At 36.9% G+C, this 25,381-nt stretch overlaps 1 protein-coding gene across 1 annotated transcript in view; it reads left to right on the top strand.

The window, feature by feature from the left end:
* Nucleotides 1-24,105, top strand: part of LOC149570743 (NAD(P)-binding Rossmann-fold superfamily protein) — a 47,737-nt gene extending 23,632 nt beyond the window's left edge. The window contains exons 4-5 of the mRNA XM_089823262.1: nt 18,667-18,853; nt 23,767-24,105. Coding sequence (XP_089679388.1) covers nt 18,667-18,853; nt 23,767-23,929 — 350 coding nt within the window. The 3' untranslated portion in view covers nt 23,930-24,105. The remainder of the gene's footprint in view (nt 1-18,666; nt 18,854-23,766) is intronic.
* Nucleotides 24,106-25,381: the final 1,276 nt, after the last annotated feature.

Below are 25,381 nucleotides of genomic sequence, written 5' to 3'. Positions count from 1 at the left end.
TGTCTTATTTGATACCTTTGTATGAGCCCTTTGGCTTGTTTCTAGACTTTTTACTCACATATTCCTACCATAACCATATGGTCTTGATAGGGAAACAAATTTGTGTGTGGGAGTTTTAGTCACTCGGGTCTCTCCTTATACTTGTACTATGGGGGAAACAAGTCTTTTTCCACCTCTTCCTTTGCTTGCAACATATTGTAGTGGAACAATTCCTAGTCTTCTATTTGCAAATGGAAGACTCCATTCATAGAATCCAGCTCATCCTCCAAATAACCCTCAGTTCCTAGGACACCTTCCTCCTTTGGTTCCCTCTACTGCTTTCCCTCATCTGTTCCATCTATTCCTCCTTCAGATTGGGACTCCAAAAAGGATGCTAGATCCTCGCTCACCATTTGTGTTTTGAGATCAATTGCAAACTTCCTCCTACGCTTTTCCATTGATAAGGTGTTTCTTTTCCAATTATGGTTCACTTTCGTTGTAACCAAGCACCCTCTCCCAAGGATCACATAGTAGCCTTTCTTCTTCAAGGGGATTACCATGAAGTCCAAGACAAATGATTGAGTGTCAATCGTCACCCTTTGTGCCATTAATGTCCCAATTGATTTGATGTCAATTTAGCATCCACAGGTGAAAAGTTGGTGGTAGGAGTGTAGGCTGCCCCAATTTCTCCCATGTTTTTTTAGGTGGTATGTTGACGCTTGACCCTCCATTTACAAGGGTGTCCATTAGGATGGTACAAAACATAGGTGGAATACTCTCAATTGGCAAAAAATTGCCAAGCCCTGCAAAAAAAACTCTAGAGAAATTTGGTCAATTTAGAAAAAAACTTGAGGGAAAACTCGAAAACCTAAAAAATCGCTTAAATTTAATGATTTTTTTTTTGTTTGCAAAATTCAATGAGAAGATGCATCCAATGAGTTAGTTAATGAGAACAAAAAAGAAACAAGCATAGTTCAGATATATATAAATGCAAGGTGGGCACAAAATCACATTCTCATGCGGAATGCTAATGGTAGGAAGCAAAACAGTATATAGTTTTTCTCAAACTAGAAGTAAATACATCATTACAATCACATCTTCCTCTTCCTAGCTCTACTAGAATAAAAGAGAGAGGGTCTAGTCCTAGAAGAGGAATCCTACATTGAATGTGATTGTGCCTCCTTGCGTGGTATCCTTATTGACTCGTTCTCCATCCTAGATGTATCTCCTGCTTCTAGCACTCGTATTGACTCCTTGTCTAATCGTCATTTGACTCCTCATCATCCTCCTTAATGTCATCCAATGTGGAATCTGGTCCACTCCCTCCTCCATGGCTTGCCTCTCTAAATCAATGATTTCATCCTCTGAAAACAATGGACCCTACTCTTGTGCCATCCAATTAGAATAAGGATCTACATTGTCCAAATCAACGGGACCAATTACTACATCTTGTGCCTTTTTTATGCACAACTTAAGATTATATTACACATAAACAAGGTCATTGAGGCATTCTTGAGTAAATTTGTTTCTCTTCTTTGTGTAGACAAACTCAAATAAGCTCCAACTACTAGATTCAATAAAACTTGTCAAAAATCGTGTTGAATTGTCTATAAATGATTTAAAATCATTTTTAACTATTTAGTAATGATACACAAGTATGAGTAACTGTCCACATCACAATTTCTGAGGGATATGCCTCTAGGTGAGAGGAGGAAGCTTGTCCTCAGGAGTTGAATTTTCTAATTGACAAATGGAGTGTTGTATAAAATGGGACCCAAATAGGTGTTGCGAAGATGTGTTATGGAGGAAGAAGTACTAAGTGTTTTTAGGGAAGCATATGAAGGACCAGCAACACATGGGACCTGACACAACCTCACGAAAGGTATTTCTAGCAAGTTTGCGGTGGCCTACACTATACAACGACATTAAGTGTTACATCTCAATTTTTGGCTCAATTTAAAAATGTTCATATAGCCGATGAGGTTTCATATGAAATTAGTTGATAGGTAAAATTAGTTATGATCATGTGAAATGGTAAGAGGGTTAATTGCTATAATTTCATATGAAGATGACATGTTAGTTAATCGTTATGATGTTTTGATATTGTTATCTTGAAACCTTGGAAAGTTAGTTATTCATCATAAATTCATGGGAAGTGAAATGGTGGTTAACCATTATGATGGTTTATGAATAATAACTTTTTATAGTAATTGTGATGATATTGAGGAATGTGATATTATCGTGGGGAATTTCTTTCCTTGTAGGAGCATGTCGAAGGGGGGGGGGGGAGGCATTGCCATAAAGGAATTGGGCTGATGCAGGCAAGGGATGAATAACTAGGGCCAAAGGCTCACCCAACTATCCAAACCACTCTGCAAGAGTTAACACAACGGAAGAAAACACAAGGAACAACAACCAAAGAAGGAAGAAGAGAGAAATACTTTTATTGATTCATCAAAACATCTTCATACATGCCTAGCTGTAAGGCCTTCTGGGTTACAGCTAATAACAATTAGAATTACCATTCAAATTCGATCCTCAAAGTTCGCATCTCCCTCCCTTTTCTCTAAGGATTCTCCTCTACTAGCTGATCTTCCCTAATTCTAAGCCTAGCAACTCTATTTATACTTGCCAAAATGGCTTACAGAAGATTCTAGAACATAGAAAGGCCATAAGTTGGCTCTTTACAAATATTAGCTACCTAACAGAAATTAAATGCAAGTAGAGTCGGCCTAAACTGGAACCAAACACATACAACTCGACAAATGAAAACTGGCACTTGGCATCCAAAGGAATAACTCGACAGCAACTACAAACTCGGCACCCAAAGAAAATCACTCGGCATGCAAAGGATCACTCGACACCAACAGGAACTCGACACCCAAAGGATCACTCGGCACCAATAGGAACTCGGCACCAACAGGCAAAAATGAACAAAGAGTGCAAGATTTGCAAGAAACCCAGGATGCTCTTGCATCAAACAATCGGCGCTAGAGAAAATGATTCTCTTGAATCATGCAAGCATCACAACCTAACCTGAATCCAACTCAGATTGAGAAATCCATGTAGCATCTTCAATTGGCCTATTTTTCCATTTCACCAAATACTCATAGTAATCTTTCCCTCTTGTACTCTTACTAATTCTCTGATCCAATATCTGTTCAACTTCTTCAATCTGCTTCTTAGGATAATCATCTGATACAACAACTTCATCCTCTGACTCATGATACTTATACAAATTAGAAATATTGAATATAGGAGATATATCCATGTTATCAGGTAACTCAACTTCATACGGATTACCATTGTCAAATTTTTTCAAAATCTTACAAGGTCCAAATTTCTTCATTTTCAGCGTACTGTATGTTCCAATTGGGAATCTTCCTTTCTTCAGATGAATCATCACCTCATCACCAACTTGAAAATCATGCTGTCTTCTAGACTGATCAACATTCTCCTTATACTTCTGATTACTTTGTTCCAACCTCAACTTTACTTCCTTATGCAAAGACTCCATAAAATCAGCAAATTCTTCTCCTGCAATGCTTTTCTTTTCTTCACCAGCAACATCTCTCAAATCTAATATACCTCTAGGATGCATTCTAGTAACAATCTCAAAAGGTGTCTTCCCTGTACTCCTATTCACAGAATTGTTATATGCAAATTTAGCTTGTGCCAATACCATCTCCCAATTACTTGGCTTATTCCCAACTAAACATCTTAGCAAATTACCCACGCTTCTATTCACAACCTCTGTTTGTCCATCGTCTGTGGATGGAATGTAGAACTAAACTTCATCTCAGTACCCATCTTCTTCCACAAAGTCTTCCAAAAATAACCAACAAACTTATTATCTTTGTCAAAAATAATACTTCTTAGTAATCCATGCAATCTCACAATCTCTTTAAAGAAAAGTTCAGCAACATGCTCAGCTTCTGATGTCTTCTTACATGGTATGAAATGAGCCATCTTAGAAAATTTGTCCACTACAACAAATATGGAATCATACCCTTTCACTATCTTTGGCAATCCAAGAATAAAATCCATACTAATGTCAGTCCAAGGTTTCTTAAGAATAGTAATAGGTGTATACAAACCAGTATTTTGACTCACCCTTTTTGCAACTTGACAAACTCCACAACTCTTTACAAATTTCTGAACATCCTCATACATTTGTGGCCAATAATACTTCTCTTTTAACAAACTCAATGTCTTATCAATTCCAAAATGTCCAGCTAATCCACCACCATGCTTTTCCTTAATTAGATTCGACCTCATAGAACTTCTAAGAATACACAACTGAATACCTTTGAACAACATACCTTCTTGAATGAAGTACTCATCATACTTATGTAATCTGTTAGATTTGGTGTTCTACACTCTCTCTACGTCTTAGAAAAATTAGGATCAGCATCATACAACTCTTTCATTTCATCAAAACCAAGAACTTTAACTTTCATTTTAGTCAACAAAGAACATCTTCTATTGAATGCATCAACAACTCTATTAGTAACTCCACTCTTATGCTTAATAACAAATGTGAAATTCTACAAGTACTCAACCCACTTCATATGTCTCTGATTCAATTTATGTTGACTTTCCAAGTATTGTAAAGCTTTATGATTAGTATACAACACAAACTCCTTAGGAATCAAAAAATGTCACCACTTCTTCAAAGCTTGAACAATAGCATAAAATTCTTGATCATACACAATATTTCTTTTTAGCATCATTCAACTTTTCACTAAAGAAAGCAACAGGCTTACCTTCTTGACTTAATACAACTCCTATTGCATTACCACTTGCATCATATTCAACTTGAAATACTTTGTTGAAATTAGCTAAAGCCAATATAGGTAATTCAACAACCTTTTGTTTCAAAGTCTCAAAACTCTTATCAGCTCCATGCGTCCACTTGAAGTCCTTTTTATCTCCCCTCATTGTCTCAGTCATAGCATTACAAACAGAACTAAAAGTTTTTATAAACTTTCTATATAAACTAGCCAAACCATGAAATGATCTTACCTCACCCACATTCTCAGGTGTAGGCCATTCCAAAATTGCTTTAACCTTTTCAGGATCCATCTTCAAACCATCAGCTGAAATCACAAATCCTAAATACACAATTTCCTCTTGCATGAAAGAACACTTTTTTGGATTAATCAGCAACTTTTACTCTTTCGACCTCTGCAATACTTGTCTAATATGCTCAAGATGTTCTTCCTTAGTCTTACTGAATATCAGAATATCATCCAAATAAACAATCACAAACTTACCCAAGAATCTTTTCAGAACTTCATTCATCAACCTCATGAAAGTATTAGGTGCATTAGTCAAACCAAAAGGCATAACCAACCATTCATACAAACCATCTTTTGTTTTGAAAGCAATCTTCCATTCATCACCTTCTCTGATTCTGATTTGATGATAGCCACTCTTCAAATCAATCTTGGTAAAAAACTTTGCTCTACTCAAACAATCCATTATGTCATCCATCCTCGACATAGGAAACCTATATTTCACTGTTATCTTGTTAATGGCTTTGGAATCAATACACATTCTCCATTCTCCATTCTTTTTAGGTGCTAATACAACAAGTACAGCATATGGACTAAAGCATTCTCTGATCAAACCTTTTTGCAACAACTCATGCACTTGTCTGTTAAGTTCTTCATTCTCTGTACGTGTCAAGCTATATGATGCTTTGTTTGGCAAACTAGCTCCAGGAATCAGATCCATACAATGACTTATACTTCTTACTGGAGGTAAACCATAAGGAATATCATCAGCAACAATATCATTGTACTCATCAATCAATTCTACAATTTCTGCTGTCACTTTGTCATTACCAACCTCAAGAAGAGAAATACTTTTATTGATTCATCAAAACATTTTCATACATGCCCAACTGTAAGGCCTTTTGGGTTATGGCCAATAACAATCAGAATTACCATTCAAATTCGATCCTCAAAGTTCGCATCTTCCTCCCTTTTCTCTAGGGATTCCTCCACTAGCTGATCTGCCCTAATTCTAAGCTTAAACACTCTATTTATACTTGCCAAAACGGCTTACAAAAGATTCTAGAACATAGAAAGGCTATAAGTCGGTTCTTTACAAATATTAGCTACCTAATAGAATTAAATGCAAGTAGAGTCGGCCCAAATTGGAACCAGACACAGACAACTCGGCATCCACATGAGCTCGGCATCCAAAGGAATCACTCGATAGCAACTACAAACTCGGCACCCAAAGGAAATCACTTGGCACCCAAAGGATCACTCGGCACCAACAGGAACTCGGCACCCAAAAGATCACTCGGCACCAACAGGGAAAAATGAACAAAGAGTGTAGGATTTGCAAGAAACCCAGGATGCTCCTGCATCATGGGCACAGGGGCACTACCTATCATTAGGCAAATAGGTACGAGTCTTGAACCACCATTGCTAAGGGTAAATGGCTAGGCAAGCAAGAGTGTACATTGGATAACTATAGGCTAACAAATTATCTTAAACATTAAATAATAAAGGAGAATCACTAAGCATTAGCAAATTAGTTACCTTAATAAATCGAGAACCTTCTGTTGTGCAAAGCATGTTTTAATATAATGACACCATGGTACCTATATATATTTATACATGCACATGCATATATATGTATATATGCGTAAGTCAATTAAGATGTATACACCTATTTTGAATGTATACATAAGATACTTATGTTTAGGATTGACACATATATGCATGTGTATGTACACCTATGAGTATAGGTAAGTACGACGATGTCCTTATATCAAAACATCAAGTGGGTAAAGCTATTATTATTTTTTTCCACCTTGGCTGTGGCCTTAATTTTTTTCATGAGCGGTCACCTTGTTAACTGTCTCATTGGACCTTATGTCACTGTGGTGGCCAAATTAAATATTATATGTTTACCACTCAAGCTGATGCCTCTTTGTTTCCTTTGTAACTCTCCGCCACCCTTTCTTTTCCTTGCAATAACTGAGCATGGGGTCAAAGAAATCATATAGGCAGCGAGTTCATTACCTAGGACACCCTCAATAACATATTAGTCCTTACCAAGCATTGAAGCTCTGTTATTGCAACCATTCTCGGTCATGATAGCTTTGTGATATAAGCTTCCACCACCATACAACTTTGTGATATATGCTTCCACCGCTGTATAGCTCTATGGTTACCTTTAATTGTTACCTATTATATGATCACATTATAAAATCATGAATGCGGCTAGCATTATACCAAAGACACTGACTGCAACCACCATTTCCTAGTTTACTTTGTGCTAATTGCCACATAACCAATGACAGATTCATTGCAGGTTTGATTTTTCTTTAAGTGTTGTGAGCCAAGAGTGAAGCTCTATTATTGGGAGTCCATTGTCTACAAGTGTAGGGGGCCTATTTTGCACAACAACCACATTCACCTAGAGGCGGTGACATTAACCTAGTCATGCATTTTAATATTCTTTCAAAATTTAAGCAAAAGAAGTATTTTATTTTCCCCGTGGTGGCTGAACACAAGGTTAAGTATCACAGAGCATGTTATAAAATAAAATATTGATTTTATATCAGAATAATGATTTCATATCAGAACTTTGTTTTGAGAAGAATTCATTTTAGTGCAAGCTGATGCAGAGGCATTTTCCATGTCTCTGAGATAAGGGTCAGCACTATCAAGAACCAGTAAATAATTTTCAAATCAATTTGAATCTTTACTAAGCCATATGCCCAAGTCAGGCATAATGCATTGGCTGTGAATAAATGTTTCAGTACTCTTATGAAAGTCAAATATTATGAGTCTTTTGGTGAAGCCACAGACCCAGGTTGGACAACATGCATGGCTGTGAATATATAATGTTAAGGAAAATCACCCTAGACATTCATCTGGGGAGACCAGCATGGTCGAGAAGAAGGGTGTGTTTTGATATTCATTAAACCACGAGTACATCCCTGTATGATAAGAGAAAGAACAATCAGTAACAAATAAGCCAGTAATAAAAAGAGTTTAAATTGAGTCAACTCATGGTAGTCCAATGTTTAGATCTTGTAGTCCAATCAAGCAATGGGTTGATACTTTAGTATTAAAATGCTCAATGACTGGACAGGGTGTCCCATGTCTATTCCTGGGCAGGGAGGGCCTTTCTCAGATGAGATTGTGTGGGGATATTTAAGGGTCCACAGTTGGGAGGTTAAGCCCTTGACAATGCTTCTCCTCTCCACTAGATGCCAAGGCTTGCACATGACAAATATATAATCTGCATTCAAATATCTTCTGGTAATAGATATTCAAGTTTTATGAATTTGAAATTTCAAGTTGAAGATATGATAGATGGTTAATATTGTTTAATCAGTTATTCCCTTTAATGCTTAGAAATTAATTAAATCAGTTGATTTTTCAATTGAACATGAAATGTAACTGCATGCATGAGATATGCTTACTTGATGATTGTTGTAACTGTGCTTCATTCACGTGAATATGAATATAAACATATCTTATATTTACATTTAATTGTCATAATTAGTAATGGTAAAAAGGGAATGTTACAATGGTTTTGTTTCCCTAAATGGTATTGGTTATTACGATACAGTGGTATATTTGTTTGTGCCTTAAGTGGTATATGTGGACTGACTTGGGTTTTGCAGATGATGCCCTAGGCAGATTTCGGTTTCGGAATTTAGGGTATTGCAAACTTAAAATCCTCAATTTAACTATGCCTTCAATTGTTAGATATGATATTTCAGTTAAACTGATTATAATCGTCAATCTCTTTCATATGAACATGTAACCGTTAATCTCTTTCATATGACATGTATTTTGATGATATGCTAGTTGTTGGTTAAGCCTCGGGAAAAGGGGATGTGACACCAAGGAATAGATCGTAGGTTATGATACTTGCCAAACACTAGGAAACCTTTAAAGAGGGACGTCATGCCTTTGAACCCTTCACATGCACAGGAATAATTTGAATGATGGGGACTAGATTTCATTGGACCACTGAAGGTCAATTGAGTGTATGTAGATATATTGTAGTGGCAACAAAATATCTCACCAAATAGGTAGTAGAGTGGGCCCTACTTGACAATTCAACACTCAATATGATAAAACTAATTTATGAACTAATCATTACATAGTCTAACATCCCAATACAGTTGGCAAGTGATTGAGGGAGCCATTTTGGGAACCATGTTATAAGATTGTTGACCACAAAGCTTAAAATTTTTATTCCTTGTCTAGTCCTACTACCCAAGACCAAATGGGCAAGCGGAAGCGATGAACAAGATTTTGATGTTAGTAATCTGTAAGTCATGTAGGCTAGAATAGGAGGATAGAGAGGAGAAGCTACCTTCGGTATTGTACACTTACTGTACAACCTACAAATTAACCACAGGGAAGAAACCATTTCTGCTGATGTATGGCCAAGAAGCTATTGTACCTGTTGAATACATGGTGTCGAGCCTTAAGATAGTCATTGAGAATAGATTAGGGGACATGGAAAGCCTAAGAGAAAGACTATACATTCTAAATAAGTTGGATGATGTCACATTGGAGAAAAGTGTGGCATGATAAGTATTTGAGGCGAATGGAGTTCACTTTGGGACAAATTGTATTGAAGTCTAATGGTTGGAACGAAATAAAACTTATAAAATTTAAAGTTAGATGCTTGGGTCCCTACAAAGTGCATAAGCGACAGAGAATGGAGCAATCAAGTTGCGAACATTGGATGGGCAAGAGGTTCCAAAAGGTGAATGGGTTGAAGTTGAAGCCTCGTGAATGACAGAGACGAGAGGAGGGAATACTTGGTCTAGCAGAGAATGTTGTGTAAAGGATAAAATATATAATAATTTTAAAAAATAAAATAAAAACTCACCACTGTGCAGCGGGTCACTATATGAGTAGCTTGTTGAACAATGGCACCATATGAAAACAGATCACTGTACGGACTGCAAAAGAACTCCCATAGAGAAGACCAAACCATACGGTGGGGTGAAACATGCAAATATAATATTGTGTGATGGAATTGACACTTCAAACATATAAAATCATCAAAGTAGGGGATGCAGACAAGGACAATGACCGACCAACAGAAGACTCCCTATGGTGGAATATATCATGTCCCTACAACATGTTTAAAATGGTGAGTTTGTGCATCATATAGTGAAGTAGGAATGAAATGCATCAAAATGCAAGCACATAGTGTATTCAAATGACTACAATAAGGAACAGAAGACGATAATGTAGGGGAAGAACAAGCCTATGACAAAGGCCAAGGAAAGCAAACATATGGTGGATGAAGTGTAAGAAAGTAGAGCCTATAGTGAAGGATCCTGCCATCAGGAGGAGACTAAAGCAAGTTGCCTTACCGCATGACCATAGAAGAGGAAAACATAGAGCCTACAATGGGGAAAACTCAACAAGCCTACGGTGATACCAAAAGATCAAGTGCAAAGTAAACACATATGAAGGCTTTGTCCATACCCAAGGTCATCGAATAGATGCCAGAAGCAATATTAATAAAACTGATTGCTGGAGGCATTGGAAAACCCAACAATATATTCAAAGGACAAAACACCAGACCGTGAATTGTAATCACAAAGCTGTTGGATCTAGGAAGAGATCCTAGTGGAGGAAAAAGAGAATTGCAACAAACCATACGCCACGCTGGTATCCTATAAACAATTTTTTAAAACTGTGTGAATGAAGAGTGGCCCTAATTTATTGCACACAATGAAAGAATAGAGTAATTCAGCTCAACCATGCAAGTATAACTAGTGAACAATGACTATAGAGAATTTCTTTTGCAAGGGTTGCATTACCCATCTAGTGAAGGCAATCGTACCAAACCCACAAGGAGGCGATTCACATATAACCATTGGAATAATTTATTTTATTTCCAATTGCTTGCATAAAACGAAAAAAATGGTTTCATGTATTTAGGAACAAAGAAGAATTGGAAAACATAGTTGCAATCAACATCACCATTGAGTAGTTCTTTCGATATGAACAAGGATGCAAGAGTACTGTAATCAGGTGTAAAAGTTGTAGGAAGAACACATATGAAATTAGGAAAGAAGGAAGAGGTGAGGTTAAATGTACAGATGTAAGCCCAAGTCCAGAAGGATAATATTAAGAAAAAAAATGTTGTATTTGAAGGCTTAAATGGGTCAAAGTGTAGGAATTGGTGGCAAGAGATACTTGAGAATGACATTGTGAAGTTGCATATGAAGTGTGCAGAGGTGCATTGGAAATGTAGATGCTAGTCTTTTGCATTAGGGATTGTGAGGGTGTCCTTCAAATGATGGTGGATACCTTTGACAGACATAGTTGCAAGAGCTACGTTGGGCACAACCTTAAGATTATTTTTCAACAGTGGATTTCACGAGGGCTTTTGATGTTCCAAGAAGGAAAGAGTGAAAGATTGATCTAAAGGAAAAAATGATGACCACAAAGGAGAAAAAGAAGCTGATCAAAATGATTTCCAGAGAGTTATGGATCCCATAACCAACACCTCTAAGAACCACGAAATTAAGAAATCCTTCATTGAGGGTTTTTGATGTTCCAAGAAGGAAACAGTGGAAGATTTATCTAAAGGGAAAAATCATGACCACAAAGGAGAAAAAGAAGCTGATCAAAATGATTTCTAGAGAGTTATGGATCCCATAACCAACACCTCTAAGAACCGCGAAATTAAGAAATCCTTCATTGAACTTGGCAAGTGGCATTGTTTCATGGATGTGGCGAGAGTACGCCTACGAGTTCTAGTAGAGTGTTGACTTTGTGCTCACAGATTATCTTGATGAAGATCATCAAGAATGGTATCATTTACAACTAGGCATCCTTGTTGGCTGAGAAGATGTATGATTTTATGATGCTTCAAAATAAGACATTCCTCATGCCCCACTATGCCATTGGGTTCTTAGACACCACCCATATATAGATACCATGCAACGAGTTGAAGGTGAAGCCGCAAGGTAGCATGGCTCCTGGTGAACCATCTATTCTATATTGGCGACATTTTGACATAGGTGGTGTGCTGACATGATTCAAACGAAAGTGTCAGGTGGTATTATAGTCTAAGTTGTAGGAGGATGTGGACAGTGGCAGGGAGGATTCTAGTGAGATGTCTGGAGTGAGTGGAGGTAGCCACTAGTTGGTTAACAAAAAGAGCCAGGTGTTTGAGGGAGAGATTTTATATTCTCCAATAGCTGCAGGCAAGGTCACACCCACATCCTTGAGTGGTGCTCCTATGCAAGTTTTGTTTACTTGATCACTTCTTTCAGAAGTAGCTTCATTGATGCCGCCTCCATTATTTGTTACCACAACAATAATTTTGGTACGCACATTTGGAGAGTTGAGGTGCCCAATTAATATGGGTATGGTCGTACTAGCTCTAAAATCAGAACCGAAGCCAATACTAGTAGGAGCATAATACGTTGGACTACGACCATCAGTCGAGAGAGTTGAGGCTGCGGTGTTAGTGGACAGGCCCTATGAGGCGATTGAGTGGGTAGCCCAGTCAGTGCGAATGGCGGTCAGGGATGGATTGGCGGAGCTATGAGGGGAATACAATAGGGTCCAAGGGCCCCAAGGAAACTATACTGGACTCATGGCTTACATAGTTTGAGATTACACCCATGGCACCTATTGGGCCTCCCATTTTTGTGCCACATAGGCAAGAGCTTTTAGAGATTGTGGATCTCAATGAAGGAGGTGAGTAACCCTTAGAGATAGATATTCCTAAGATGCAAGCTGTAGGTGTAGGAGGTGTGGAGGATGTGCCTTGGGAGGAGGCCATGTTGCAGGGCGAGGCATTAGAGAATAGGGTCTCACAACCACAACTGTTGCAGTGATTGGCACCTCCCTCTTAGGATGAGGCAAGTGCCATAAAGGTTTTCCTATGGGAGATAGAGTTGAGTGTACAAAGCATTGCAAAGGTTGGAGCACGAAAGGTTCCAGCCTTAGTAGAGGTAGAGGCCCTTGGGAAGGTGGATGAATTTGTGACATATTTGTTGGAGTTTGTAATAGGAAGATGCACACGAGAGTTTGAGTAACATATGGTGCTCAAAGGATGGCCTACTCCAGAGGCACTAGGTATGTTGGCGGAATGGAGAGTACCTATGTTCAACGGTTCAAGTCAGGTTCATGGGTTCCTTTGACAGGTAGATCAAATCTTTAAACATATGTACAATGAGCTTTCGTGGGTTGAGCACTTTAGAGTAGTGATTAAGTCTAAGCGAGCGACCATTTAATAGCTTAGGAGGAATTGGCCACTCGATTGAGGTAGAAACAAAGTTGGACCGGAGATGAGACTTGCTAGCACAACGACAAAATCAGATGGAAGATCTAGAGGCATAGCACAGGGTTGTGATGGCTACTATAATGTCCCCGTTTTTGGCCAGTTTGTGTAGTTGATTGAGTTAGCTCATCATAGCATCCCTCGTGAGCTGACAAGGTGTTTTGGGGGTCTCAGTTGATTGTTTACTATTTTTAGTAAGTCTATTATGAGTAGTTGCTATTTTTAGCAGTGCAGTGGATGGCTTGGCAGTTGGTCGTCACCTGCAGTTGATCAAGTTAATAATTACATGAGCTCTTATTTATTTATTCATTGAGCTGCATTGTTATAATACTTTTTATATTATTATAATAATGGCTTAAAGAGATATTTCTAAAAAGCAAGTTGGAAAGTTTCTAGTGTTGAGTTCTTTTGGGAAACTTCCACATTTTCTGAAGTGGAATTTTATGAAAACTTTTGCCAACAAAAAGCTTATAAATGAGAGGTCTTTCATCAGGAAAAAGCACGTTTGATTATATATTTGATTTTGTGCCTTTGTGGCTTTTCTTGGGTTCTTAACTGTATGCCCTTGCTAATGTATGAGGGTTGAAAATTCTGTGAATCACACCTGTAATTTAGCTGCTGAGATATAGCTAAGATTGCCTAACTTCTCTATTGTTCATCACTGTATTTGAGAAGTGTTTTAATTCCATTGCTGAAGTATAGTGGATCTAATATTTGTTAGATAATCTCTAGCTGTGATAACTGTGGTTAAGGAGACAATTGTTGCAGGGTATTAGCTTAGATTGAAGTACGACACTTAGCATTTAAGGTGCCATTGTTTATGAATATTGCTGGCTGCGTTTGTAACCTTGGATTCACGTGTGGCACTGAATTCAGCTGGACAGCGAATATCATTCACGAATTTGGTTTGGGCATTGGCTGTGGCTAGTAAGGCATTGGTTTTCCACCCAGCAAATCGTGTATGCCACCTGCGAATTCTGATTGACATCTGACGTCAATCCCTTTGCTTGCTGATAACACTTGGATGCCGTTTTTCTGTTCCAGCTTTGACATGGAGGATTGGGGTGTGCTGTAGCTAGAGATAGCAGACCTTGGAGCTGCAACTAACACACATTCTGGACGTCCCTCTCATCTGCCACCACCTGCGATTATGATACAACAAACAGTTGGGCTTTATTACATGATGCGATTTTCGGTTTGGTGCTTACAGTCTGCTATCTTTGCAATGGGGGCCTAGAATTTGAGGAGTTTGGAGGCGTTGGAATTTACTGCAACCTGGGACATTTGTAATTCTGAATTCTGAGTGCTGGCTGCTTGATTGGCAATATTTGGGAGGTTGCGATTATCACCCTCAGGTTCATTATTGAATATAATCAATAAATGCTGTTATGTCGTGTATTAGCTATGTATGTTGTGGAATTTACAGCTAATTGATAATTCAATATTATAGTTGCAGCATAGCAATAGTTTGGTATTTGCTCCACTATTGTAATTCTATCTTTTTGGGCATAGTATTGGCTAGCATTTGAAAGTAGGATGTTATTATTATATTGCGAAATTCATTGATAAAATTCACAAGGTTGAAATATAAATTAAGGTGGTCTAAGAGTTACATGCCAAATGTTTGTCGAAAAACCAAACTATTGAATTGTGAAAGAAAGTTGATGTTATTTGAAGCCATAACCAAGCAGGGTTATTACAGCTACTTTGGAAAAGCAACACTACGAGCAGATAGCCACTTTGGAGAGTCGGCTCAAGGCATCTCTTGAGGAGATTGACAATAAGAGTAAGGGGATTCAGGAAGATGCCTACATGGGGAAGGATGCACAAGAGCTACAAATGCATGCTAAGAGAGGTTGTCCTTAGGACGAAGTAGGGGCATGAGTTGAGAGCACGAATTGTGTCCTCTACACCATCTACAACACATTCCCTAGGGACGCTTCCTTGGCCCCCTTCTACTTCTTAAGTTGTTTTCTTTTGTATAGTTGGGGTAGATTTTCGTTGTCCCATTTAGTTGTGTGTCGTTAGGGGACAAATTTCTTTTGGCAGGAGATGATGTTTTTGAGTAATCATGAATTTAGTAATTGTTTGTTAGTCAAAGGGGTAGGCAGTTTGGGGTGGTCACAATGGTTGGTAGTCACACCCTTTTGCCACTTATATATGGCATGTACTTAAGTTCGAGAGAAATCATTATTGTGGAGCAATAATTGTGTTTGCATTATGAGTACATTTGGTATAGATAATTGTAAACACTAACTGATGCTAATGAAGAAAGATTTGTGAGTTCTCTGATACTTTGTGTTGTATTATGTTTCTTTTTGTTACTATATACTTTTTAAACATTAATTTGTTACCCTACAGGGCAAACAAATTCTATATGCAGGGCCCAAGGTTATGATAGTCATACAAAGCAATGAAAGAAAGAGATGTCTAAATCATAGTTTGCAAACTCAGACTTAGAGTACTATACAAGCCTAAAATTTTCAACTTGGCAACTTAGAAAGTGCTAAAAGCTAAAAATTGATTTTTTTAAAAGAAACATATGTTTTGCAGAATTCAATTACAGAATGTATTAAATTAGAAATTGACATCTCGATAGAGAAAATGCATAGTTCTATAGCACTAACATCATGTGAAAAATGCATCTTAACTATTATTTTACCCGCATCAACCATTTTACCTACATTTTTTAACATCTATAAGGATGCAAGAGTTATACTTGAGATTATTCAGCTAGCAAAAATAATTGAGAGTAGTCAGCAACTCTTAGAGTACTTGTAGAGTTTGCAAACTATGGTCTAAATAATGCAAACTAGCAAGCAATTGATCATTTAAATATTCCATGAAGTAAATTATAAACATGTAAAATCAGATCCGAAATGTAGAGATAAAGACAATGCGACTATTTATCAAGTTCATACAACATAAGATATGTAAATTCATTAAACTTGACAATATAGATGCAATGCATACGAATTAGGTGTAGAGATCAAATCAGAATGGAAATATAATGATCTCGGATACACCAAAATGTAAGGTGAAAAAGGGAGATAGGAATATTAATGCGATGAGGATGTTCTCTAGGATATATATTGAACTAGGAACTTCACACCCCAAATTCAATCCCTTTCTTTTGCATTACATTAAGAAGGAGAAGGTACCTACTAGACTTCAGAAAACTCATGTGCTGAATGGTCGTAGGGTTTTCTCCACTAAAAAATGGATTGATTGATGTATTTGGGAATGAAAGAATGAGGGAAATAGGATACAATGATGACAAATTTGTTGATCCAGATAGATAACAAACTAATATGCAAATTTTGGAACCAAATCTGAGAAATAGATGAAGCCACTAACCTGCACACAAAGTTCCAGCTGGATCTATGTGTCAGGACAAGCTGGAGCGTAGGGGGAAAAGTAGAGTCACCCTTTCTTGCAATAGTCACCCCTGCTCTGCCAAATGGAGATGAAAATGCCAGGGATTAGAAGTAGACTGTTATACCTTTTTGTAACTAGATTTGAAACTCTGTCACCCATCACCTGCACACAGAAAACAGGGAAGATATTGGGAGAAAGGGGTTTGCCTCAGTCACACCCTTGTATATGAATTAATCTTGAAATTGAACTGAAACTGCATAGAGGAAAAAGTGTGTTCTTAGTAGCAGAGGCTTGACAAGATGTTATACCTCCATGAGTGTTGAATCGCTCATGAAGATGTATGAAAATTGTCTTGATGTAGTCTTGACCTTGGATCTAGGATGGGAAGAACGTGAATGCCTTCACACGTGCTAGGATCTAGACATTACTCCAATACTTGAATTGCATGGATGCTTGCTTGAGGATTGATTTCCTTAATTTATTGTTCCCCGAATTGAGGGAGTTAGCTTTGTATTTGTACCTCTATTAGCCATTTCAGGGCTCAAAAGTTGAAGGGGGGCCTACCAAAATTTGAAATTCCTCCCAAAATTAAAAGATCGAGCTCCAATTCAAATTTTCCCAAGTATGGGACAGATTGGGCCACCCCATATGTCTCAAGTTTTCCCTTTATGAGGTTAAAAAGACTTAAATTTTAATTGGGGGTCAATTTTGATACAAGTATTCCGAAAATGTGTGCAAAATCGAGTTGTGATCAAGCATAACGGGCATGGAGGCCCTTGGACACCAAGATAGGGTCTAACTAAGGACCGAAATTGTAAGTGCTTACAATTTATGTCACTACAGTTCCATTCCATAATCTAAGATCCTTTTACCCTAGTACTATTTTGATGTTTATTTCTTTTGGAGGAAGAAATGTTGGTTGAAGTCAGCCTTTTTACCGAAGACATCTCACAATGCAAGTACTATTTTCCATGGGTCGGCTAAGACTTGACCTAGCCTCTCCCATGTGCATGTAGGGTTGTTCAACCTTTGAGCTAACAAACTTGTTTGTGACTGGATCTTTTTGACAGCCTCCTTATTACAGTTCAGGTGTAACTTATTTCTCCACTACCCTTTTTGAGGCTTCTGCCTCCCTTTCCCTTCTCTCTTAATACCCCTCTCTTGAGCTACATTGGTGCTTGGGTTTCTTAGCTTGCCTCTAGTAGCATTCTATTTTCTCTGCACTAGCTAAGACCTGAATATAGGACATGCCATGTGCATGTTGGGATGCTGTATTGAGGACCTATCATCTATGACTGAATCTGTTTGACAGGTTCTTTTTCCAACTATCAAATGGAAGCCCTTTTAGAGTGGGAATATCACTCAAGTTTCACAAATACAGAGATATGCTAATCACACAAAATGGTTCAATCGATACATAAGAAGTAAACCTAGCACATACCATTTATACCACAGTACCAGTAGGCAAGGAAATGATTTCTTTATTAATACCAAAAAACAACATGAGTACAATACCAATGTTCCAAATATTTATAGAAGGGTCGGTTAGTTGGAAACCAACTGATGCATGTCCTCACCACCTAACTACCCAAACCCGACTAGCTTTAACAAGTACTAACATAATAGTTACTTTATTCCAACTACACCTTTTATTATTATTGTATTTTGAAAATTGCATCATAAACTATTCTTGATTAAAAGATATTTAGATCAAATGAGTATTGTGATCACAAGGAGAACATGTGTAAGTGAGAAAACGCAACACCTGACCTGCTGTTTAGTGGGTCAAAATTCTCTTTAAAACCAACTCAAAAGTAGCTTTTACAATCAAAGAAAAGATATTTCTAAAATTTTTAACTTCCCAATATCGAGTGGAGATGTATCTTCCCTATAAACTAGTAGCAAGTGTCTATGGAATGTAGCTATTGATTGCTTGATAGTTTGGCATTGACATACACCATAGATGGGTATTGAACTTAACATTTTTCTTTTGTGCAGGCTCACAAGATACTCAGTCAAATTACTGGTTAGGATGTGTTCATGTGGAAGATGTGGCAAAGGCACATGTTTTGTTATATGAAACACCATCAGCATCCGGTCGTCATCTTTGCACCAATGGCATAATTCATTATAGTGATTTTGCAGAGGTGGTAACGAAGATCTGTCCTGAATATCCTGTCTACAGGTATTACTAACCTTTTTCCATTAGTGGACACAAGTAATTATATCACTTAAGATACATAATTCTGATAAGAAAGTGTCAATCTTGTTAATAAATAATCTAGTCTTCTCAATACCTGTGTGAACCAAGTGATTCTGAGTTCAATTTAATTTTAAATCAACCACTTACTGCAGAGAACACAAATATGCTGGTCACAAAATTTCTGTCAATTCAGCCTCAGTGACCATATAGGATTTCAAGAACACCTGTATAAGCCTGTGATGTGATGAGGAAATATCCCATATTCATCTTATTTATTGAATGCTTGACCATGGGGATTGTCATTCTTGCTAAGTTTGTGAGCATCCATATGTACTCTAGTTGGAAATTGTAAATCACCAAGGTTTCTTTTCTCTCCTTGACATCATTTTCTTACAATCTAATGGGACCGTTTAGCAAATATGCTAATGTCATGTGAAATATCTAGCATGTCTATTATTTGCTAGTCCTCTTGTTCACAGTTATATAGGAATAAAAGCTTCCTTGTGTATAGATATGTTATTCAAATTACTGACTATATTAAGGTGCCATTTTTTCCTCCTTCGTCTTCGGTGGAATGGATAGCTTAGCACAAGTACAAATTAAACTTGAAACCCCAAAAACTATTCAGGTTCTGTATGCACAATTTACCTGTTGCTTCTTTTATGCAATAATTATGAGAACTTGTACAGAGTAGCCAATCCACTTATTTTCATTAGCATCTTGATATTTTCATTCTTTGAAATTTAGAAATAGATTCTATTGAGAGCTAAAAACAAAAAAGTAAAGAAAATGTACGAAGTTCCAATGTCTACAAAATTTTCACAATTTTCTATTGCAACTGAACTGTAAGACCTACCGAAAACTTTCCAAATTAGAAATCAGTGTAAATACAACACAGGTCACTTTTTGGACTAGATGAATTGTGAATCACATATTGGCTGCAGTGCTGAAGAAGTACAATCCTACTGCATGCTCTTTCTACTCCACTACGTTCAGTTTGACAACTACTGATGGAAGCGCATGCCAACTCTACTTTGTTGTAATCTTATGCTCTACGGAGTTTCCGGATCGGGGATGTTTTAGGGGACGGGGACGTGTTTGAATTCATCAATGCTTTCTTTGATGTTTGGTGGTAAACAGATTTGTCATAGTAGAATTTGCCCAATGGAATGTGTGGCAAACCATTCACAACAGTTGGATAGGCCTTTGATATCTGGCCTTCCTCTGCGTTTAGAGGGGCAGCTCCCTCGTAAGATAAAAATATGTGATTTTTCAATAAAGATGAGAAGAACTTAGGAAATAAAAAAGAAAACCATTGATAGCGAATGCACCACACGCCTTCAACGTTTTCATAAAAATGATGTAAACTATTAATGAGAGCTATCAAGGACTACGCATGAGAACTTTCACCAACACAATGCTTATTCAACCATCCACAAATACTCACATCATACTATGAAAGTAATCATAGATGAATCAACACTTTAACAATTCAGATTCCTTGGAGAGAGAACGCCAAATATACTTCCTTTTATTTCTTGCACCAAGAAAGAAAGAAGTAACTGATTACACAAAAACAACAAGTGTACACACTTTCCAAAAATTGCTTTGTGATCAGAGCATAAGTGTTCCCTGTATCCAAGTCCAAAAAGTCCCTTATTACATTGAGATTTAGGAATTTATAGCCAATCCTAGATTAACCAACTTTTCGGGTTCGTAACTACCTCAAAAGTTAGAGTTTTGAATTTGGCATGCATTTGAAGTAACTAACTCTAACTCTAACTTGTATCACTAAAACTCTAGATCCTAACTGCAGTTACAATAAGTGACATAGGTCACTTTTCACTGTAAGGTAATTAAAATTCTACTTCAGAGAAGAGACCACAATGTTGATTTTACTGAGGTAGTCTTCTATGACATTAATCATATTGGATGATTCCTTGGATGAGCTCATTTAAGTACTTGCTGCGTGGTAGAATTTGATCAAACACTGATCATAATTACTTTCTTGAGCTTTTTCAAATGTAGTTCTTTATAAAGGTCCTCCAACGGCTCCCTAAACATCATTTGAGTGCTTCCACTATGACTTGGGTAGGAAAGATGGTACCTCTATCGATACTAAAGTTCATGTCTATGCTATGCATATTGACTGCGTGTGTGCTCTCCCATATGCTTCTATATTTTGATTACATGTCAACTATGACACTTTCAATTGCAATAGATGACTGAATATTTGTTCTGTAGTTCGACGGTGATTCATATGCACTCTTTCACTTTAACCTTAAACTGCATGTCATTGGAGCCATTAAATTGATCTCCTCATTAAACCTTGAATGACTGGAGGAACACAGGAGTCTAGAATCATACTCATAGCTCATAATTAACCTTATGAGACATTCTTCCGAATAGATTAGACAAGGTAATTTTGAATTGATATTTGTATATTACAAGTCCTCATTTCCTTGAAATAATTCTATCCAATAATGCACAGTACCATAGATGATTTCACGACTAGCCATAGAACAATGTCTGCCAATAGCCACGATGGTGTTAGCATCCTCTGCCACTCCACCCATTTTGGTCACATCAAATATTGTTGTCCATCTATGTCATGGCATTGGTTGCAATACTGTACTGTCAGTTGCCACTATACGAGCTACAACTGCCATAATTGATACAAAATTGTATGAATATTCTATTGTGATGTTCGAAAGCTTTTATCATGGCCCAGGCCACATCTTATTGAAGCATTCTTTCAATTACTTTAGTTCTTTCTCTGTGATGTCAACGGTATTGCTTGAGGAATTCTTTATCACTTTTGATTACCACTCTCATAACTTATTACACATGTTGGGTTGGTACCATTGATAGCGGTTCACATATGATTCCCTTATGTTGGATTGCGTCTTCATTGTCCACTCATTTGGGGGAATGAATTTCCTTCATAAAGTGTAGAAGCATTATGTCGCACAATTGTCAGATATCCCATGAATAAATCATGACCAGTTGGCATTTCAAACGGTTCTACTCACATGGGATCAAACATTCGGCTCAGATGATCCATTTATCCTTTCTATTATGTAGAAAACCATTATAGGAACCAAAGATGACATGGGTTAGAGCCTTAGCCATTTTCCATTTCCGCATTTCATCTAAACCCAAGACCATCAACCAGGTCTTTCCATTGATACTCTTTGTCTTGTCACCATGCTTGATCTGGGCTCTACAAATGTGCTTACCATGGCACAGACATCACATATGAAGGGAGACCTAGTTTTATGGTGGATACTTAAAAGTTTACACCAGATGATTATGGACATATTCAGGTTTGGCATTCTGTCAAACAATTCACGTGCTTTGTCATTCTCGCCGAGTTAATATTCAAACCTTCACACGATTGAAATACTGAACTCATCAGAAGAAAGAATTGTCAATTTCTTAACACCGTGTAGTATCTTTGTGGGCTGGAATAAGGCTTTGGATGTGTTTCCTCTGATTTTCAAAAATAGTCCACGCTTTGGCTTTTTGGTGTATTTGAAACCTGTTTATTTGTGAGGAAATTTAAAGGTTGCGAATATATCAATCAAGGTGGCAGGTTGATATGCAACGTAGCCTAAGGAGATATCCTTGTGTCCAATCTGCCATTACTGTTCCAGATTTTCTATTTTATACATCACTGGTATACCCTCAACTTCTTCATTGGCATTCTATCCTTCCTTGAGTGCAATCTGTTGATCATCTCTGTCACAGGAATTCCAACAACAGGATCGTGCAACAAAAGAATTCATTTGGCTTTCCAGTTCAGTCAAATATGTTGTGATAATGGTATTATCAACAACTTTGCTTCATGAATGTCTTGAAAACATTAATTACGGTAGCTCGTTGATTTCAGCAATCCTGTCAAAATGATGCAGCCTGCATGTGTTATGAATGCACTCATTAACCATTTTCTTCTCCTGCACTATGAATGACATTCTATTCTCTTGAAAATAAGAGTTCGGGTTGGGTTCTTGAAACCTCCAGGTTAAGATTAGGGCAAATAGTTTGAGTACGGGGAGAGAGAGTATGGCTAGTACGTGGAGAGAGCAAAGTTGGAAGAGAGAGAGAAAACCCAAACCCAAACTCAAACCATATACTTCTCTCTAAGAGGTTTGAGTATGTAGAGAGAGAAAAGTACGTGAAGAGAGAGGGTTGTGAAAAGGGGAATCAAACTCCAACTCAAACCCTGTACTTTTCTCTAAAAGTTTTAGTACGTGGAGAGAGAAAAGTACGGGGAGAGAGAAAGTTTGATTTTTTTTTAAAGATTAATCTCTCTCTTTCTAATTAATTAACATAATTAAACTATCTGTAAAATGTTTGGGTAACAATGTTTAAATTAAGAGGAGATTCAAAATATAAACAATCTCATTATTTAATCTATTAACTAAGCTGTAATGTTTAATTTTATAAATGACTTTAAACAAACATAGACATACATTTGTATTAATAATTATAACAATTTTTCACATTACTTTTCCAGATTTTGTTCATTTAAATATGTTGTTCCATTTTAGTTTTTTTATTTATCTTAAGAATGGTGATTATTAAATTTTTATTCTAGTTTGTTCTCCTTTTTCTAATTTGTGCTCTCCCTCCCTTATAAGGTTCCTTTTGCAATTCATTTTTATTCTTCTTCCATCATGAATCACTGGATGTGATTTTAAATGCCAATCAAATAAGCACACGTAATTTTAACTCGAATAATTCTAATTCATGAGCTGTGGAAAATTGACCCCATCATTTTATTGAAGTACCTTTTCACATTATTTATGACAAAGGTAAAGTAGTAAATGCGTGGTATTGAAATAAATAATTAAGTAGGCATAATTATATATTTTTCAACATTTGCATTGCAGGTTCACAGAAGAAACTCAACCAGGATTATTGAGATGTAAAGATGCAGCTAAAAAACTTATCGACTTGGGACTTTTGTTCACTCCTATAGAGAAGGCCATTCAGGAATCGGTTGCTAGCCTGAAAGAGAGAGGATTACTCCGCTTGGGCTCGAAAGACAATTGATTATGGATAAATCACTTATCTTATTAATAACTACCTAAGTGTGTTTTAATAATATATTTTTAAGTTTCTAGGACAAAACTTTAAAAACAACTTTTTACCTTGTAAAACAGTGTTTATGAGTGCTCTTTCTACCATAATGAAACGCAGTATATATGACATCCCATTCTTATTTGTTAGTGACGCGTAAGACTTAAACGCTTCCATCAGCTGAGGTCGCTTATGGTTGGTTAAACATGGATTCAAAATTCCGCACACATACATTCAAGAGGTTTTCTTATTAGTTATAGCTTTTGGAGTAAGAACTTTTCGTATCACTTATAGCTTTTGGACAATAAATTATGCTCTTTATCAGGTCAATAACTGTAATCCATCTTTCATGAATAGCAGCTCAGTGTACGGGAACACAATCTTCATGAGCTGGAATAATCCGTACATAAAAAATCTAAGAGATCTTAACATCATGTTGTTGGTAGTTTTTATTTCATAGTTTATCTTCTTGTGATCTTTTACTTTCATAACACAGCCACATGGCCCTAGAATTCTTACTCATTTTAGTCTCTCTTAAATTATGGAAGCCATAAGCAACGAATTCAGTAAACAAAACATGCACCTTTTTTAAAAAGAAAAGAAAAGAGAATAAAAGCAAGAGAATATACTCTCAAAGGATGAAAATAAAAATCAGAGCTGCTGAAGGTTTCTTGAACTCCTCGAACACCAATTTGGTTCTTGGTTTTAAAATCTTAAGTTACCCATGAGTTCGTCTAATAGTTTTCCAATTTCTACTAGATTTGAAGTAGGTATACCTGAGATATCTTTTGGCTCCTCTACTCGGTGAAGTTCTTGAATAAAATGGAACTGGAAAACATAATCTAAAACAAAACCGTCAAAAATCTAGTATTATAAAACCCAAATAACGCTGAGAAACATTTTTGGGCAGTACAGGGCCACTTATGAACCTCGATGCTCCTACACTATTCTAATGCCTTGAACACTAATGACATAGTCCATTTTTACAAAAGCTTTGTAATCCCAAACTTAATTCTTCGGTTCCTTCACAAAGAGACTTTGTTGCTCTAATATTGTTAGGGCTATTTATAAATGCTTTGAGTGTTCGTTCCATGTTTTGCTACGAATTGATAAGTCTTAAAAGAAATAAAAATATAATTTTTAAATTGATTAGTGAAATTCTAATTCATATGTGATTGGAAAGTGGCTCAAGCATATGTAAGTTGAAAAACATGTTAAATAATTTGAAGTGCCCAAAATGCCATATGAATGCTATCTTATGTATGTCTTCATCTCTCACATGGATTTGGTGTTATCGTGATCATAGATCAATCTTAACCATTAATAAGCTCTTAAATCTTAGAAATCAAATACCTATTCTTGATGATATATCTTGTTTAGTGCTATGTATTCAATACACATCTTGATTGTGCCATACTACTAAAT

Source organism: Cupressus sempervirens, chromosome 3 (genome assembly GCF_028749045.1).
Source record: "Cupressus sempervirens isolate cs-2001-9-10 chromosome 3, ASM2874904v1, whole genome shotgun sequence".
In the NCBI taxonomy this organism is placed as follows: Eukaryota; Viridiplantae; Streptophyta; class Pinopsida; order Cupressales; family Cupressaceae; genus Cupressus; species Cupressus sempervirens.
This window is presented reverse-complemented; position numbering and strand designations above follow the sequence as displayed.